This window comes from Neltuma alba, unplaced genomic scaffold (assembly GCF_004799145.2).
Source record: "Neltuma alba isolate B1F8T4 unplaced genomic scaffold, ASM479914v2 tig00003204_pilon, whole genome shotgun sequence".
Lineage (NCBI taxonomy): Eukaryota > Viridiplantae > Streptophyta > Magnoliopsida > Fabales > Fabaceae > Neltuma > Neltuma alba.
This window is the reverse complement of record NW_021633187.1, coordinates 95,771-113,244: the sequence shown is the minus strand read 5'-3', so window position 1 is coordinate 113,244 and position 17,474 is coordinate 95,771. Positions and strand designations below refer to the sequence as shown.

The window sequence follows — 17,474 nt, the reverse complement described above, 5'->3', positions numbered from 1 at the left end:
CACCCCCGGGTTCTGATTACTGTTTTCTATTTGTTATACTTCCTTAACTCTCTATATTTCCGTTATCACACAGCCTTTCATGTGTCACCTGTTTCTGTTTCATCTTGGCACTGATCTGATAGAAAAATACAATCTATAACAATAGATGTGGTGAGAAGTAAAAAAATCCAATCTGGTCATCGCAGAGCAAATTCTGTTCTTCTGTCCTTCTGTCCTTCTCTTTTGACCAAAAAAAAAAATTCTGTTCTTCTCACTCTTGAAAAGTCTACAAGTCAATACTGAAAATGTAAGTTCATCACAGGTATATATGAAGCAAAATCCCTCTTTTGATTCAGAGTCTCATCTTTTCCCGCTTAGTTCTTTCACATGTTTCCTTTTCTGCCGGTTTACCATTGTTCTATTTGTTTTTCCATGCATAAGCATCTAACTGTGATATCTCTCAATTCTCAACGTATAAGAAGCTTGTTAGTTGCTAATTATTTCTCCTAACATCTGCAGTCTAGATTTCTTTTCATAAAACACTATATTTTGTTACTCTAATATCTGAACATAGCTAGGGCCGAAAGAAACTTGAGATATCAGAACAAGAAAGCTGAACCAAATTCTTATTTCACTCTGGATAGGAAAAAAAAAATCATTTCTTATTTTACTCTGGATAGGGAAAAAAAAATCATTCTTTTCATCTTGATGATATCTTCATGAAATATTAAGTACCTAAGATGCTTCAATAATTCAAAATGATGAATGGTGCTCCTTTTAGGTTGCTATTAATACTAAGTGGCAGAGGTGGGAGTGTCGGTAGCGGCAAAACTTGCTAAATATTTGGTGCATCCAACTTTACAACAGCTACAATATTTGTTTTGTGTCAGCAAAATCACTAGAAACATTGAGATCAGGAAGGAGGAACTGAAACTGAAGCAAGGGAGGGAGCAGGAGCGTGTTCAAGAGGCCATCAACAGGACTGAGAGGATTGATGGTGGGGTCAACAAGTGGAAGAAAGATGTGAACAACCTGATACGAGAGGTGGAGAAATTGGAGGAAGAACTAAGGGCCAGCAATGGCTGCCTTCGAGGGTGGTGTCCCACTTGGGGGAGATATTTCCTGCGCAAAAAGTCGGCTAAGACAACTCAAAGGATGATTGATTTAAATGCAAAGAGTGATCACTTCAATTCATTTTCCCATCCTGTTATTGTTCCAGATATAGAGTATCACTCTTCTAAAGATTTTATGTTCTCTGAGTCAACAAAAAGGGCACATGACGAACTATGGGCAGCAATGCAAGGTGATGATAGCTCTATGATTGGGTTGTGGGGTATGGGCGGTTCAGGCAAAACCACATTAGTAAAGGAAGTTGGAAAGAAAGCTAAAGAATCAAAGCTATTTGATCGAGTTATAATTACAACAATTTCTCAAACTCCAATATTAGGAAGATTCAAGGTGAAATTGCAAACTTGTTGGGACTCAAGTTGGAGGAAGAAGCTGAAGTGGGAAGGGCAAGAAGAATTGCAGTGAAATTACAAAGTTCAGAAGAAACGAATTCTAATTATATTGGATGACGTACGGGCTACATTGAACCTTGAGGATTATGAAATCCCTTTAGGGATAGAGGTCCAAGAAGATGCAAAGTTCTTCTCACCACACGTCTTCAAGAGTTATGTACTTCGATGGATTGCCAAAAGACTATCCCATTGGGTCTACTGACAGAAGGTGAAGCTTGGGGTCTATTTCAAAGTCATGATAAAGTAGATGATGGTGTTAGAGAAGAGGCTCAAGAAGTTGCAGTGAAATTTCACGGATTACCCATTGCAGTTGAGGCCATGGGGAAATTTTTTTTATTTAATATTATTTATATTTAATTAATTCTATTTAATTAATATTAATTATAGATTTATTAAAAATAAATTTATTAAAAATAAATAGTATATTGAGGAAATAAATAAAATAATAATAAAGATTCGAGACATGTTTAAAAGGAAAAGGACTTAATGATGTTAAAGTAGTATCGCACAATTTGAGATATTCGAAGCCAGTTGATGAGGATAAGGTTTTTACTTGTCTCAAATTAAACTATGATTACTTGAGAACTGTAGAAGCCAAGAAGTTGTTGCTGGTTTGCCCTACGTTTCCTGAAGATCATGAAATTATCATTGAAGATCTTTTTAGATATGGTGTTGGGTTAGGCCTATGCGAAGATGCTTACTCTTTTGAAATAGTAAGGAACCATGTTATAGCTGTAAATGTTCTCACCGACTCTTTGTTGTTGATGTATTATGTCAACTTCAAAAATGAAAAATGTGTGAAAATGCATGACATGTTCCATGATGTAGCTTTACGGATAGCACCTAAAGAGCAGGTGCCCTTATTGTAGACTTCGAAAAACAATTGAATGAATTGCCTGAAGATCAAGCAGTAAAAGATTGCTATGCAGTATTTTCATGGAACCAAAAGAATGAATTGCTTTAATATCCTTCTCAATTGTATGCCCCAAAGCTTGAATTTCTATCGTTACATTCAAGAAGACTCTTGGATATATCACATGCATCATTTGAAGGCACTAAAGGACTCAAGGCATTGACTATTAATTGCGTTAATCCTTGATGGGATTTGAACTACAACCTCGATCAATCCAATACTTGTCCAATCTTCAAACTTTGCAATTACAATATTGGAATTTACGTGACATCTTTTTTATGACAAGCCTCACAAGTCTTGAAATTCTTGACTTGCAAGGTAGTAAATTTGAAAGGATGCCAGTGGGAATTGAAAAATTAAACAAGTTGAAGTTGTTAGATTTGTTAGGATGTGCAATAGATGAATGTTGTTGTGAGGTAGTAGGAAAATGCTTACAATTAGAAGACTTGTATGTTTCCTTGCATTCTCCCCACTCAAGAAATGCAAACTGCTATGAGTACCTTGTGGGCTCCAGTGCTTTGATGAAATTGGGAATGTATAGCTTAGAAATTGGGGATTGTGCCATAGCCTCGATAGTTTTGAGTGAAAGCACAAGATCTTTATGCTTCGGTCAATTAAATATCTCTATGTTAGGTGCAAGAATCAAGGATCTTGCACAAAGAGCAACTGAAATTGTATTTTATGAGCTTGAAGGAGGTGGCACTAGTTTCATTCCGAATATTGTCCAAGCTACAGGAGGCATGAATGAGTTAGGTACACTTCGTCTTTAAAGATGTTTAAAGATTGAATGTTATCGACGAAACCACTCCTCGTGAAGATGCGGCAAGTCCCAAATTGGATGAGTTAGAGCTAATAGTCATGGATAATCTTGAACAACTGCGTTGTGGTCCTTCTTCTTTTAGCTTGTTCCAAAAGCTGGAAAGGCCAAGTATATCCAATTGCTCTTAGTTGCTCCACATATTAGGCATATCCAATTGCTCTCAGTTGCTCCGCATATTCCCTACTGGTTGCACCTTAGGTAGTCTTAAGTTTCTAAATATTTCCTGGTGTCCGATGTTGACATCTCTCCTCCCTATCTGTGCTTCGTGCACTCTATTGTCCTTAGAAAGCCTCTAAATAGGTTATTGTCGAGAGTTAAAGCATTTAATAGAAGAAGAGGGGGGTGGTGATGCATGGGAGGATTCGAGATTCCCAAAATTTAAAATTTTGTGTCAGTAATTGCTACAAATTAGAATCCGTATGCCCAGTCTTTTTAGCTCAAAGGTTTGTGCAATTGCAGCTTCTATCCATAACAAATGCTCCTCAAATGAAATTAGTGTTTGGTGAAAATGCTGCCAACGCAAAGCACACGCATGATCAAGATGAGACTCACATAGTTCTTCCTCTTTTGGAATATCTCACGTTGTGGGAACTTCCAAGTCTTGTTGGAATTTGCTTAGAGAGGCATCATCCAAGGTGGCCATCTATAAAAACAATAGAATGGAGGGATTGTCCAAATATAGTACACATTTGCCTCTAATTTGATTTGTAAAAGTTGTTTAAAAATACAATTTTTTTCTTATAAAAAGATATCTTTGTTCATATCACCAGAAAAAAAAAAAGAAAGATATCTTGGTTCAGGTGATTAAATTTTTTTTAGCATGCGTTAAACAGCAAATAGTGGTTGAATACAATTTGGAAAATGATTCACTTAATTAATTCATTCACATTTTGTTATTTAGAGTAAAAATAAAAATAAACTAATCTAAAATTATACATCATTCTTTTTGAGTATTTGAATCTCACTCTGCCTTTGGTTTAGAAGTACTCCTCTGGTTTTTAATATAAGACCTAATTGTTAAATTAATTTTGGTCCTAAATATAAGACCGGTTTATCATTTATCAATTTTTCTTAAATTACCCTTATAGATGCTCCCTCAACCATAATCAAGTAAGTGAGGGAGGAAGGATAATAAGAAAGATGATTATGGTGTTTTAGAAAAAATATATCATATTTTTTATAAATAACTAACTCATCTAACTTCCTTAATCTAATTAGATTAGTTAAATAGGTTTTATATTAAAGATTGAAGGAGTACTTTGCAATATGAAAATAAAAGTACAATTACCAATAACAACCTTTGTTCTTGAAGTGCTGGATATTATGCAAATTAAAATGCCATTACAAATAGCAATAACGTACACTGCTTTGGTTCTTAATGTAAAACCTAATTAACTAATTTAAGTCAATTAAGGATATTATTTAAATTAGTTAATATGATATTTTTTTTTAAAACACTCTAAGCATCTTTCTTAATTCCTTTTCTTTCTCTCCTACTTGAGTATGGTTAGAGAATATTAATAGGATTAATTTAAAAAAAATAATAAACATATAAAATAGGTCTTAGATATAGGACAAACATTAACTCTCTAATTAGGTCATACACTAAGGACATGAGGAGTACATTACAAATTTCATCATTCTTGAACTATGGATTTTTTTGTTTTGCTTCTTTTAGTAGACTAACAACATTTGTATTTGTTAATTTTTTGGAAAATTACCACAACGATCTATAACAGTTAAAAGTTATTGTGGAAACAATCAAATTATAACTAAAATAAGGAACTAAATGAGAATCAGTTGGCTTCTATTCATTCAATAAAGAAAATTTTCCAAACATCTTTATTTAACAAAGAACATTATTAAAAATTGGGCTGTATCTTGCCTTACATTATATATTCTTTTTTTTTTTTTTTTGCCCCAGTTTGTCATGGTACTTCACTAACACCGTGGTTTCAAAATATTTCCATGCATGGATAATGCAACAATTATATTTTGCTATTTTGTATTTTGGTCATTTGATTTATTTTATCATTTCAACGGCTCACAATAAACATTTACTCTTAAGGCTGTGAATGGATCAGACCAGATCGGGCTAGCTATTAACCCATGGTCTCGTTTGGTGAACGAAATGACTCTTAGGGGCCCTCGTTATAATTTGTTCTTAACTTCATTGTGAAACCTACTTTCTTATATATTTATATGGCTAATATCTTGTTTAATTTACGAAAAACTTGATAGACTAAGTCTGTTCTAGAATAATACATGTACATATATAATTTTAATTAATATTGATTTATTGTTTTTAGGAATTATGTTGATGGTTTTCCTCTTCTTTTCTTCCCTTGTTTCCTGTTTCACAAAGGAATTGCAGGAACTTAAAGGCCATCAATTGAGGAATGAAGAATGCAAGTCAGTGGCAGCTATAAAACGTATTGAAGTTTGTAACTGTGTAGTACAATCCATTTTCCTCTATAAGATTGGGGTTGGAGTACAAGGTTCAACATGTAAATGCCTTCAAGAATTAACTTTGAAGAATTGTACGTACAAGACTAAAATGTGTCTTTTCTGCTCATATTTGTCAAAAGTCTTCCTGAGTTAACTTCTGTAATCATATCTTGCTGTGAGGAGTTGGAGGCAATTTTTTTGGGGAATGAAGAGACTCATAAGAATCTACCCATAGCTGAATCTCAAATGCTAAAATTGAAGAGTCTGGAGATTTCTAAGTACAACAAGCTTAAATTCATTTTTATGATTGGTGCCGCTACCTCAATACTTCCCCAGCTAAGCACTCTAACAATATCAGACTCTTCTCAAATTGACGAAATTTTCAAGTGCTCAGATATTGAAGATCATGACTGAAACAATGCCCTTAATTTGTCACCTTGGAGTTACTCTAAAAATTAACCAAATTAATACAATACATGGCACAATCCGGGTCGTATTCACTTTGAGGAGCCGAAAATGAAATTAAATCCTAGTAAATAAATGCAAGTAATCTAAACTATAAAAAGGATTTTTTATTTTGATGAATTGCTAACTAAATGTCATGAATTGAATTGAAATTAAAATACTTGTTTTTTTAATTTTTTTTTATATGAAATTGATTAAAATGAATGATTAAGAAAGAGATGAAAATGAAACACACGAGTAAATAATAATAATAATAATCAATTCTCCAACTCAACAACGAAGGCAATCCTCCCTTCAATAGATGCGGAAGTTAAAACAATGAATTAAGAATTATAATTAAGCTTTTAATCCAACAACCGAGCCACCTCGAATTGTCACAAAATATTTTTCAAAATCCTAAATTACTATTTGCAATCAGAATAGTAAAATGAAATTAAGGATGCTAAATACTAATGCTTAATTAAAAATCTTAAATCCAAAATAACATAATTAAAGCTAGAAAGAGACATTATGATTCAAAATTCCAAGCTACCTCAGAAAATCACAATATATTAACTCCAAAGTCAATGCAAATGTCATAACCACAACATTATAATTGAAATTAAAGCTATAAATAGCCCAATGTCAAATGCTAAACAGTAATCTAGCCACAATAATCTCCAAATATAATCAGATTAAACAATACAAATTTTTCAGTAATCGGAATGACTACCCTAAGACCTAGGAATTGTTAAACAACCATTGGACAGGAAATTAAAGTAACTAAAACTCCCTTTGATGATCTGAGCTCCTGCCATTGCTGTTGAATTGGAGAATCACAGAGTCTTAGCCACGGATTGCCATGAGAATTGCTATAATTAATACTCTGCTACAGGTTTCCAGAGAAGAACATTGAGAAGGAGACGAAGTTGATGATGATGGATGGCTGATTCTATGGGTAAGGAAGATGATGATTAGAATCAGTGGAAGTGAAGAAACAGAATCTGGAGGTGATCCCCGGCGTCACACCGGTCCTCTCACCCGTCGGCCTCTGCTTCTTTCCCTCTCTTCTGGTTGCTTTTTCTGCCTCTTGTCAAAACTCCCCTGGCCCGTCACTAATCTCCCTCTCCCCCTGAAGATGATGATGATTAAACTAAAATTTTAGGTTGGGAGCAAAATGCAGCATTTTGCTCCCCCTTTTTTACTATTTATTTTTTTAAAATATTTTTTCTCCTTTTTTTATTTTTATTTTTAAATCTACCAAAAACCTGCAACCAAAATTCAAGAATAAGGTAGAAATAATTGTCTTTAAAAATCAATTAATCACAATTATGACAATTTTACCCCTATTATGCATTAATTAAAGTTAAAGCACTCTAATGTGAATTATACTCAAATGATGCAATGAAGGACTAATAATAATGACAAAAACCCACCAAAAATATATGAAAATGCATGTAAAAACATAGGTTTGTCAACTCCCCCACACTTAGCCTTTTGCAATCATAGGCAAAACACCAGTAAAGAAGAATCTAACAGAGACACTCAATGCAAGCAAATATAAAATCGACTAAGCATGAATGTGCAATTAACTCAAGCAACCTTTATTCCTAATCAATCAATAATCATAGAATACTTTAGTCCAAAGAAATTAACACAAGAAACATAGCAGGATAAAGGCAGAGAAACATAATAGAGCTCACACAGGTACAAGTGCTTCACTCATCTCTCAAATGGGAAAAATTTCACTCAATCCACCTAGATTAGCACCTACCATAAGCTTATAGAGATTCTAATGTCTCCACCACTAACGTACCTTAGACTCATGGTCAAGGGGACTTGAAAGGTGTTCGCACTGCAAGTGCATGGGTCGTGACAAGTAATAAAGTGAAGAGAAAAGATCGTTCCCACGGAGATTTGTGTAAAAATCAAGACCAAAAAAAGGCTAAGTGAATTTAATTAAGTTGAGCTAACCAATTCTTTTATGGGAAAAGTGAATCTTGAAAGTAACTCTTAAGACTAAAAAGTAATAAAAGCGATTGATTCTTAAACTTCAAGAAATAAAAGGGCCTAGGATTATTCATTCCTTTTGTATTTCATAACCTTTGAATTATCTCCTCTCATAAATGTTTTTAATGAAAATATGTTAGTCTAGGATTCAAAAAGTACTTGTAAAAGCTTTCTCAAGTCAAGCACAAGTATTTAATTCCATTAATTGCTCAATCTCTTATTACAATTAATAAAACCAAATTTTTAAGCTTCAATCCTATAGTGACTATGCAAGGTTGGTAAGTATATCTCTATCTTACCAACAAAACCATCCATTCAACAAGCAAACTTCAAATTCTTGCACAATTTTACCTAAGTTCTATACTTAACCTAACCTTCTCAAGTATCAATCAAGTGAACAAAACAACTAAATGAAGATCAAGCATTTAGAAGCATTAAGAAATGAGTAAAATAAACGCATATATATCATTCATCACAAAGTAAGAGGAGTAATCAAGAGTTAATCCATACAAGGGTTCAAAATAATCCTAGAATGAAGTGTTTAGTGTAACATCTTAAATTCTACTCTAAGGATTTAAATATTAAAAAAAAAAGGTTCCAAACTGTTATTTTCTCCGTTTTACCTAGGGTCTTTAACTTCAATTTACCCCTAGTGTTTTCTTTTTACCTTCTCCCCGTCTTTTTCTCCTTCTCCTTCTCTCTCTCCGCGTTGCTTCGTTCGCTCGCTCACTCGCAGCGTCGCTCTCTCTCCCTTCTCTCTTCATTGTTACAGATCATTTTGGTAAGTAAAACTACTTCTAATTACAAAACTCTCTTCATGAAAGTTGTTCTACTCAATCAGATCTATCTAATGATAGTAATTTTATATTACTTAGAGAAAATTTTTGGTATAGAATTTGGAGCAAGTATTTAGTTTTGATGAGTGTTAACCACAGTATTGTAGATCTGTTATAGTAGATCATTTCTACCGGTTTAGATTTGTCCATTTGTTGATTTTAGTATTTACAATTAATTTTTAATAAAAAAATATGTTATTTATGAGATATATTATATTTATACCGATTAAAATTAAGTTAAATAATTTATTTGAGTTATTTGATATATTATTGAAATTTTAATCGGTTTAGTTTTGTTTATTGGGTGACTGGAGGTTTTAAAATAATTATTGTAGTTAAAGCTCATTATTTATGCAAATATATATATGCCATTAAATTTTGATTAGATTATTTATATATATAAATATTTGAGACACTATTGAATTTTTGATGGTTCGGTTTTGAGGTTTAAATTTCAAATGAGATTTTTATAATTTAGAATATAGTAATTTCATATTTAGAAATTTTGGAAAATTCTTCTTATTAAAGTAAATAAGTTGGAGGATGTAAATAAATAATTTGGCTTGTTAGAAAATTATCAGTTAGTTCTAAATACTTAATTTTGGATTATAAGAGTTGTGAGAATTTAGAATGAAAATTAAATTAAATTAGGAATTTAACTAATATATAAGCTTAATAAATTAATTAGTTAGTTTATATTAATATGTGGTTATATTAATTGTGTAGATTAATTATTGGTTGAGCAAAGATTGACCTCGTGGTAATCCTTCTATTACTTTGGCGAGAGGTAACCACTTTCCACTTGTTATATGTGCTAATATATTGTTTGTGAGTATTTTGCTATTTTTAGAATAATAGTTGATATTTGGAACTTGAGTAGATATGTTATATCTTTTGAGCTATGAAAATTGTCTTGTGGGATTTTTGGAATTGTGATTGAGAAGTTTGGAAAAGATATATGATTTATATCTTATGGATTATACTGAGAAAAGATTGAGACATTTTTATTATATTGTGAATGATTGGTTGTTATTTGGATTTGGGATTGAGTCCTATCCTACCACGTGGTAAGGCCGCCATTGGTGCACATTGGTTGGCTTCTTCTTTCGTCCCCCATAGTGAGGGATAGGCCTTCGTGGCTTCTTATTCGTCCCCCAAAGTGAGGGATAGGCCCATATGTTTGATTGATCCCCCAGAGTGAGGGATAGACTTATGTGGCTTGTGTGTTGACCCCCATAGTGAGGGTTTGGATGATTGAAATTATATTTTTATGGATATATCTATGTTTCTCGAGAATTAATAACTATCCCACTTGACACCTCACGAGCACGTGTTAGTATGTATGATGAGTTGGAAAGCTGGTTACTGAGGCATTTGTCTCACCCCGTGGTTTAACATTTTTCAGGCGATAGTTCATGTGGTGGCCCATCAGGGAAGGCTCTGGAGGCATAGTGTGCTGTTATAGCTTGTATAGCCTCCTTGCTTTTGTTCTATGTGTTGACTTGTTATATATTGCCACATAGGACTCATCTATTTTGATGTTGTGAACTAATACATTTGATTATTGCTAATTGATGAGAGAGCTGTTAGAAAGCCAGAGGCTTCTGAGACGTTGCACGTGACATTCGTTTGAAAGTATAAGTTTTTGTTTGGGCTAAGGGTGGAATGATATTTCTGGACTTTGATAGTCCAAGGCCTAAGTTAAGTATCGATGTGCTCGTGATATAAGTTTATTTCTTTTAACCATGATAGTGATTTTAAAATTTTAAGGTTTCTTCTTTTCTATCATGGTTAATCTTTGGAATAAATTGTTGAATTTCATCTATAATGGTTTTGAAAGAACAGTCGTCACATTTAGCTACTCATAAACAACCACAGGCCACAACTATAAAGAAAAATTACAGCCATAGCAGATGACAAGGAAGGAAAGGGAAGAATAGCAGGAAAACCAAGAAGAAAGAGCTCCAAATCTCTTCTAAAACTTAATTCCTTGCTCCAAGTTCTTCAATCTCCCAAAGCCCTAGCACACCAACTCCCTTTACGTCCAGATCTCCTTTTTTCGGTCCTTTTTCTCCCTTTTTTATCACGTCTACTGACATAAGATGTGTGTTGTCCTCAAAACGCATAGCACCAGTAATCTCCCATTGGCCACAGCCAAAGCTTTTCTTGGCTGCAGCCAATTCCTCTCTGTCTCTTCTGTTGGCTGCAGCCAAGAATTCCTGCTGGCTAAGGTGAGCAACTCACTGTTTTGGATCTTTTCTCTGTTTAATTAATTTGCTTCAATTGGCTCCCTTAGCAGGTTTTAACTACCTAACAAAACAAAACAAAAATGTGAAAGCCAAAGTTGATGAACTGGGAGCAACATATTAACAATTAACCATAAATCCGTAACTTTAGCCCAAGTATCAACTATGCACATTTTCCTATCATAAATGCTTCCAAATATGCACTAATTCACCAAAAAGTATGATAACTAAGGCAAAAGGTGCTGAAATAACATGAAGTTCACAAGGTTAACAAAAGGTTGTAATGTTGGAAAGCATGACCAAATGAATGAAATGAACTAACAAGTGAAATGCATGAGTAGTATAGTATCAACTCAAGTAAGCTAAAGTACAATCATAAAAGAACACCAAAGTGCAGATTTTAAAGATTTTAAACTTTTAAAACAGAAATCCTTACTCTTCAAACCACCATTGAATGCCTTATTTCAAATTTATTCTTTTGTTGCAACTTATTTTCTTTTTCTATAACTTTCTTCCTTTGGCTTTTTCTATACATTTCTTTCTTTATTGCCTTTTTCTATTTCTTTTTCTTCTTTTGTATTCTTTTTTTCTCTCTTTTTTTTTTTGCTTTTTTTTGGGCATCTAAACCCAAGGAGTCAAAGATATAGACTTTAATGATGTACTTTTCAAAATGAAAAACCAAATGTAACTCATGCAAAATATTTGCTAAAAAGCAATGAGTGAAATGAAAGTGAAGGCTCAAAGAGGTAAACAAAGGTTAAATGAAGTAGCTTGTGTTTAGGTAAAGGGTTTAGAAATGAATGCCCTTATCATCCTCACAAATCTGGGTATTAATGCAGCTTTGAAAAAGAATCTAGATAAGTGCTAGAGGTTAGCCAAAACTAGGAGAAAATCACATAAGATAAGAAAGAATACATGGCTCAAAAATCCTTCTATCAAGGCTTTCTCCAAGATGTTTCCTCCTTAAGGATCAAGCTATGAAACAAGGTTAATAACACTACACCAAAAGCATTCTACTATGCTAACCAACTAAGAACATAGATCACTTAAATCAAATGCAATCAAACTCAGTCGTGCAACATTCACAAGTATTATGTAAAAGGATTTTAAAAGAGATGCCTAAGGATTACAAAAGTCAAGTCAGCAATAGAGAAAATAGCAAATCGCCCATACAGTAGTGCAAAACACTGAGGCGAGTGAAAATAGGAGGACACATAAACTAGTAGCAAAATTCCTAAGTAAGAATCACTCTTAAATCATGTGATGTAATTCCAAAAGCAACTAATAAGGCAAAGGAGAGAGCAATTATAGCAGCAATACTTAGAAAATAGGAGCAAATCCAAAGGCAAACTTTTTTTAAAAAAAAAAAAAAAAAATCATCTCAACAACTCAACAACAATCCCTTCCCCACACTTGATCAATACATTGTCCTCAATGTAAGAAAAATAACATTATCTTAACTTAAACTCTCAGGTGAAATGGAAGTTGTGAAGTCCGATTTGAAATCGAAGCATGACACATCACTATCACAAAAAAGGGAGAAGGGAGAGATAGGAGAAGATAATGTGAAATGAAAACGGACAAGTATAAATCAAGTGATCAAAAGAGATGATAGAATCAAGAGGAAACAAAACAAACAACTACTAACAGAAATAAACAGCTACAACGACAACTACTGGAAAAGTTCCCTCCCCCATACCTACTCCTGACCATCTCAGCAAATAGATATCACCAGCAATACAATAGGAAGTAAAATAGTAGGGTGGAAGGGAACAACCATATGATCAGGGGGTCTTTGCTCCTCATAGTAATGCTTCAGCAGATAGCCGTTGACTTGTAAAGTTATACCGGTTTCCTCATCTACGAGCTCTATTGTGCCAAAGGGATATACTTTAGTAATTTTAAATAGACCTTCCCACTTGGTGACAAACTTCCCAAGCATCAGCTTCAACTGGGCTTTAAACTTTAGAACCTTGTCACCTTCATGAAACTGCTTCCTCAGAATTTGTTTGTCATGAATAATTTTCAGCTTGTGTTTGTAGATTCTGGCATTGTCATAGGACTCAGGCCTCATTTCTTCAAGTTCTTGGAGTTGCATCTTCCAATTGACAAGTGAAGATTCGAGATTTGCATCACATGCCTTGATTGCCCAATAAGATTTGTGCTCGATCTCCATAGGCAAATGGCAAGCCTTGCCATAGAGCAACCGAAAGAGCTTCCTTAAGCCTTTCACTTTAGTCCTTACGAGATGGTTTCACAATCTTCTCAAGTATTTACTTCACTTCCTCGTTAGAGACTTCAGTTAACCCATTCGTTTAAGGGTAATAAAGAGTGGCAAGCTTGTGATTGACTCCATGTTCAGCCAATAGAGACTTAATGGTCCTGTTATAGAACTGTGTTCCTTTGGTCACGATGATTACTCTTGGAATGCCATACCTGCAAAAGACATGAGAACGTAAAAACTTGGCAACCATAAAAGCAAAATCTTTCCTAGTTGGCACTGCCTCTACCCATCGAGACATATAATCTACTGCAAGTAATATGTATAAAAACCCAAAAGATGGCTAGAAGGGACCTATAAAGTCTATGCCCCACACATTAAAGATTTCACAAAAATGCATATGTCTTAGAGGCATCTCATGCTTTCTACCTAAACCTCCAAACCTCTAACACTTATCACAAGACTTGTAGAAAGAATAAGTATCCTTGAATAGAGAAGGCCAATAAAAACCACACTCTAAGACCCTTTTAGCAGTCCTATTAGCATTAAAATACCCCTCGCAAGATAAAGAATATGCAAAGATAAGGATAGAGTAGATCTCATTGTTTAGAACATAGCGTTTGATGATCTGGTCACTGTATTGCTTTCATAGTATTGGAGCATCCTATATAGTATCTTGCCTCCCTCTTCAGCTTATCAATATGAAATTTTAACATAGAAGGAGGAACAAGGTCAGCGACAAGATAATTACCTATGTTAGAGTCCCAAGGCTCTTGAACAACTAGGGAAAAAAGTGTAGAATTAGGAAATAAATCAATAACAAGATCAAAAGAGTCAACTCCTTGTGTGCCTTCAGGTAACCGACTAAGGTGGTCAGCTATATGATTCTCTGCTCTGGCTCTATCTCTGATCTCAATATCAAACTCCTGTAACAGCAAAGCCCATCTCAGCAATTTAGGTTTAGATTGAGGGTTCTTAAATAGGTACTGAACTGCTACATGATCTCTAAAAACAACCACTCGAGAGTCTATCAGATACTATCTAAACTTATCCAAAGCAAAAATAATAGCAAACAATTCCCTCTCTATAGTGGTATAATTGACTTGAGCGGAATCAAGCATCTTGAATGCATATGCGATAACTCCAAATTGTTTCTCCTTCTTTTGTCCAAGCTTGGCACCTACTATAAAGTTAGAAGCATCACAAGATAATTCAAAATGTAAATTCCAGTTAGGTGCAATGAGAATAAGAGGTGAAATAAGCATAGATTTCAAGGTGTCAAAAGCATGTCTACACTTGTCATCAAATTTAAATTCAACATCCTTTTTTAACAAGGTAGAAAGAGGCAAGGCAACTTTACTAAAGCCCTTAATAAAGCGCCAATAGAAACTTGCATGCCCTAAGAAAGGCCTTGAGTCCTTTAAATAAGTGGGATAGGGGAGCGAGGGATGAAATAACTTCAATTTTGGCTTTGTCAACTTCGATCCCTTTTTGGGAGATGAGGTGACTTAAGACTATCCCTCTATCAACCATAAAATGACACTTTTCAAAGTTTAAAACCAATTTCTTATCAATACACCTCTCAAGAGCCTGCTCTAAGCTATTCAAGCACTCATCAAAACTCTCACCGTAAATAGTGAAGTCATCCATAAAAACTTCCACATTATGCTCTAGAAGATCACTAAATATCACTATCATGCACCTTTAAAAGTGCCTGGAGTGTTACGTAACCTAAATGGCATCCTTTGATAAGCAAAGGTACTAAAAGGGCATATAAAAGTAGTCTTGTTCTGATCTTTAGGAGCAATAAGCACTTGAAAATAGCCAGAAAAACCATCTAGAAAACAATAGTGAGACTTTTCTAAAATTCTCTCTAACATCTTATCTATAAAAGGTAATGGAAAGCGGTCCTTTCTCATGGCATCATTCAACTTCCTATAATCTATACACACTCTCCAAGCATTTTGAACCCCAGTTGGAATCAGCTCGTCATTATCATTTCTTACTACTGTGACATTGCTCTTCTTTGGTACTACTTGCACTGAACTTACCTACTCGCTATTTGATATGGAATAGATGATCCTAATACTCAACGACTCAGAGACTTCCTTTTTAACCATATCCAGAATGAGAGGATTCAATCTCCTCTGTGGTTGCCTAACTGGCTTGGACCCCTCATTTAAAAGGATCCTGTTGATAACCTCTCAAAATTCCTACCGAATTAAGCTGATTTAACATTCTTTTATTGGGTTTATAAGTCAATTTTGCAGGAAACAAAGCTTGAGGAGAGTAAAGAATGGAGAAGAGCTGAAAAGAAGCCATCCGCCGCGGCCTTTGGAAGAAAACACCGCAGCGGATCAAACAGAAAGGGAGGACTGCGCCTCTGTGAAATCCGCCGCGGCGCCCAAGCTACCTCAGAAGAAACCTGTTCGGTGAAATCCGCCGCGGCCGATTATCACGTGCGCCGCGGTGCCTAAGTCACAATGCCATTCTGTAATAGGCGCCGCGGCACCTGAAGGAATCTGCCGCGGCGCCTGGCCCCTCGCAGTTGTGCGTTTTACTTGCTAACTTAAAAAATTAGGGCATATAGAGGTGGAGACGGGGTTTTCTGGGGGGAGTTCGACTTTTGGAGCAATTTTGGAGGCTGGCTCTGCTAGGGTTTGGAGTTTTTGGAGGCTTGAAGCTAGAAGAGATTCAAAGCTTGTATCTTGAATTTTCTGGGTTTCCTTCTTCTTCCCTTCTTGTTTCTGCTATGACTACTAGATACTCTTATAGTTGTAGATATTTACTCGATATGTATAGCTAAATCCGTTTTTCTAGGGTTATTTTGATCTATTGTATGGATTGAGACTTGGGTTCTACTATCTCTTTAGTGTTAATGATAATATTCAGTTGTTTTTACTATGAGCTTAATGCTTCCTTTTGTCTGGCCATCATTTGGATTGATTGATTGATTAGTTTAACTTGAGAAAGTTAAACTAATTCGTGAACTTTGGTAAAAACATGCTAGTCCAGAAATTTATTTGAGTGAATAGATGGTTTGTCGATTGATCAGAGATGTATCTGTTGACCTAGCATAGATTAAATGGGTTTTGGTTTTTAAAGAGCAACCTTTTCAAACAATTGCAAGAGATTGCTGTGTTTTAATTGTGTTTGCAACATTTGGTTTTGACTTGAGAAAGCTTAATCAATTCTATAAACCCAAGCTAACTGAAATTATTGGAAAGCACTACTTGAGAAGTAATTAATCCAGTTTCATGAAGTACTTTAGTGAAGAATAACCCTAGTCTATTAATTGTTTTAAGGTCGATTTGATTTTATACTGCTTTAAACCATTGTTCTCTTAACTTTCATTTCACAAACTCTTTTACAACAATTATTTCTCTTAACCTAATCAAATACACAATTATGATTTTTCAACTCATCTAGCCTTAGTCTCTGAGGGAACGATACTTTTTATATTACTTGCGACCCGTCCACTTGCGGTCAAGTTATTTGGTGAACACCTGTGTGTGCAAACTGAGGGATTAATCCCTGGAATGTCTCCTAAAGACCATCTTATAGCCCTTTTATAACTCTTCAACACAGAAATCAATCTTTCTTCCTCAGAACTACTCAAAGAACTGGAAATAATAACAGGCAATTTAGAATCAACAGCAAGAAAGACATATTTCAAGTTAGGGGGAAGGGGTTTCAATTCTAAATTAGGAGGTTACACAACAAGAGGAACTAATTCTTTGATGTCAAGTGCATTCAATACAAGTGGCATGTCCATGTGGCTTGGGGAAGGAGATATAAGCTCATCATGATGTGTATGTTCTCCACTTCCTAACTCAGTGCCATTCTTGCACAACCTACAAAAAGGAGGATCGATATTAGTCTTATCAACAGAAATATTAAGTAAATCACAAGAGTGGGATTAGAAGTGACTAAGTCAGTAGCAAGCTTATTGCTAGCCTCTTCTAATGTTCCAGCACCACTCAAAGGAGAAGCTATCGGTGTAGCTTGTGTAACAACTCCTTTATCATTAGTACCTG

At 34.7% G+C, this 17,474-nt stretch overlaps 1 protein-coding gene across 1 annotated transcript; it reads right to left on the bottom strand.

Moving 5' to 3' along the window:
- Positions 1 to 12,930: 12,930 nt before the first annotated feature.
- LOC114740936 (uncharacterized) lies at positions 12,931 to 13,392 on the bottom strand. Its single transcript, XM_028929189.1, has one exon. The coding sequence runs from the start codon at positions 13,390 to 13,392 to the stop codon at positions 12,931 to 12,933; it is 462 nt and encodes a 153-aa protein (XP_028785022.1).
- Between the last annotated feature and the right edge of the window lie 4,082 nt (positions 13,393 to 17,474).

Coding starts and splice junctions, on each gene's coding strand:
- LOC114740936 (XM_028929189.1), bottom strand. CDS start 13,392: ATGGAGATCGAGCACAAATCTTATTGGGCAATCAAGGCATGTGATGCA.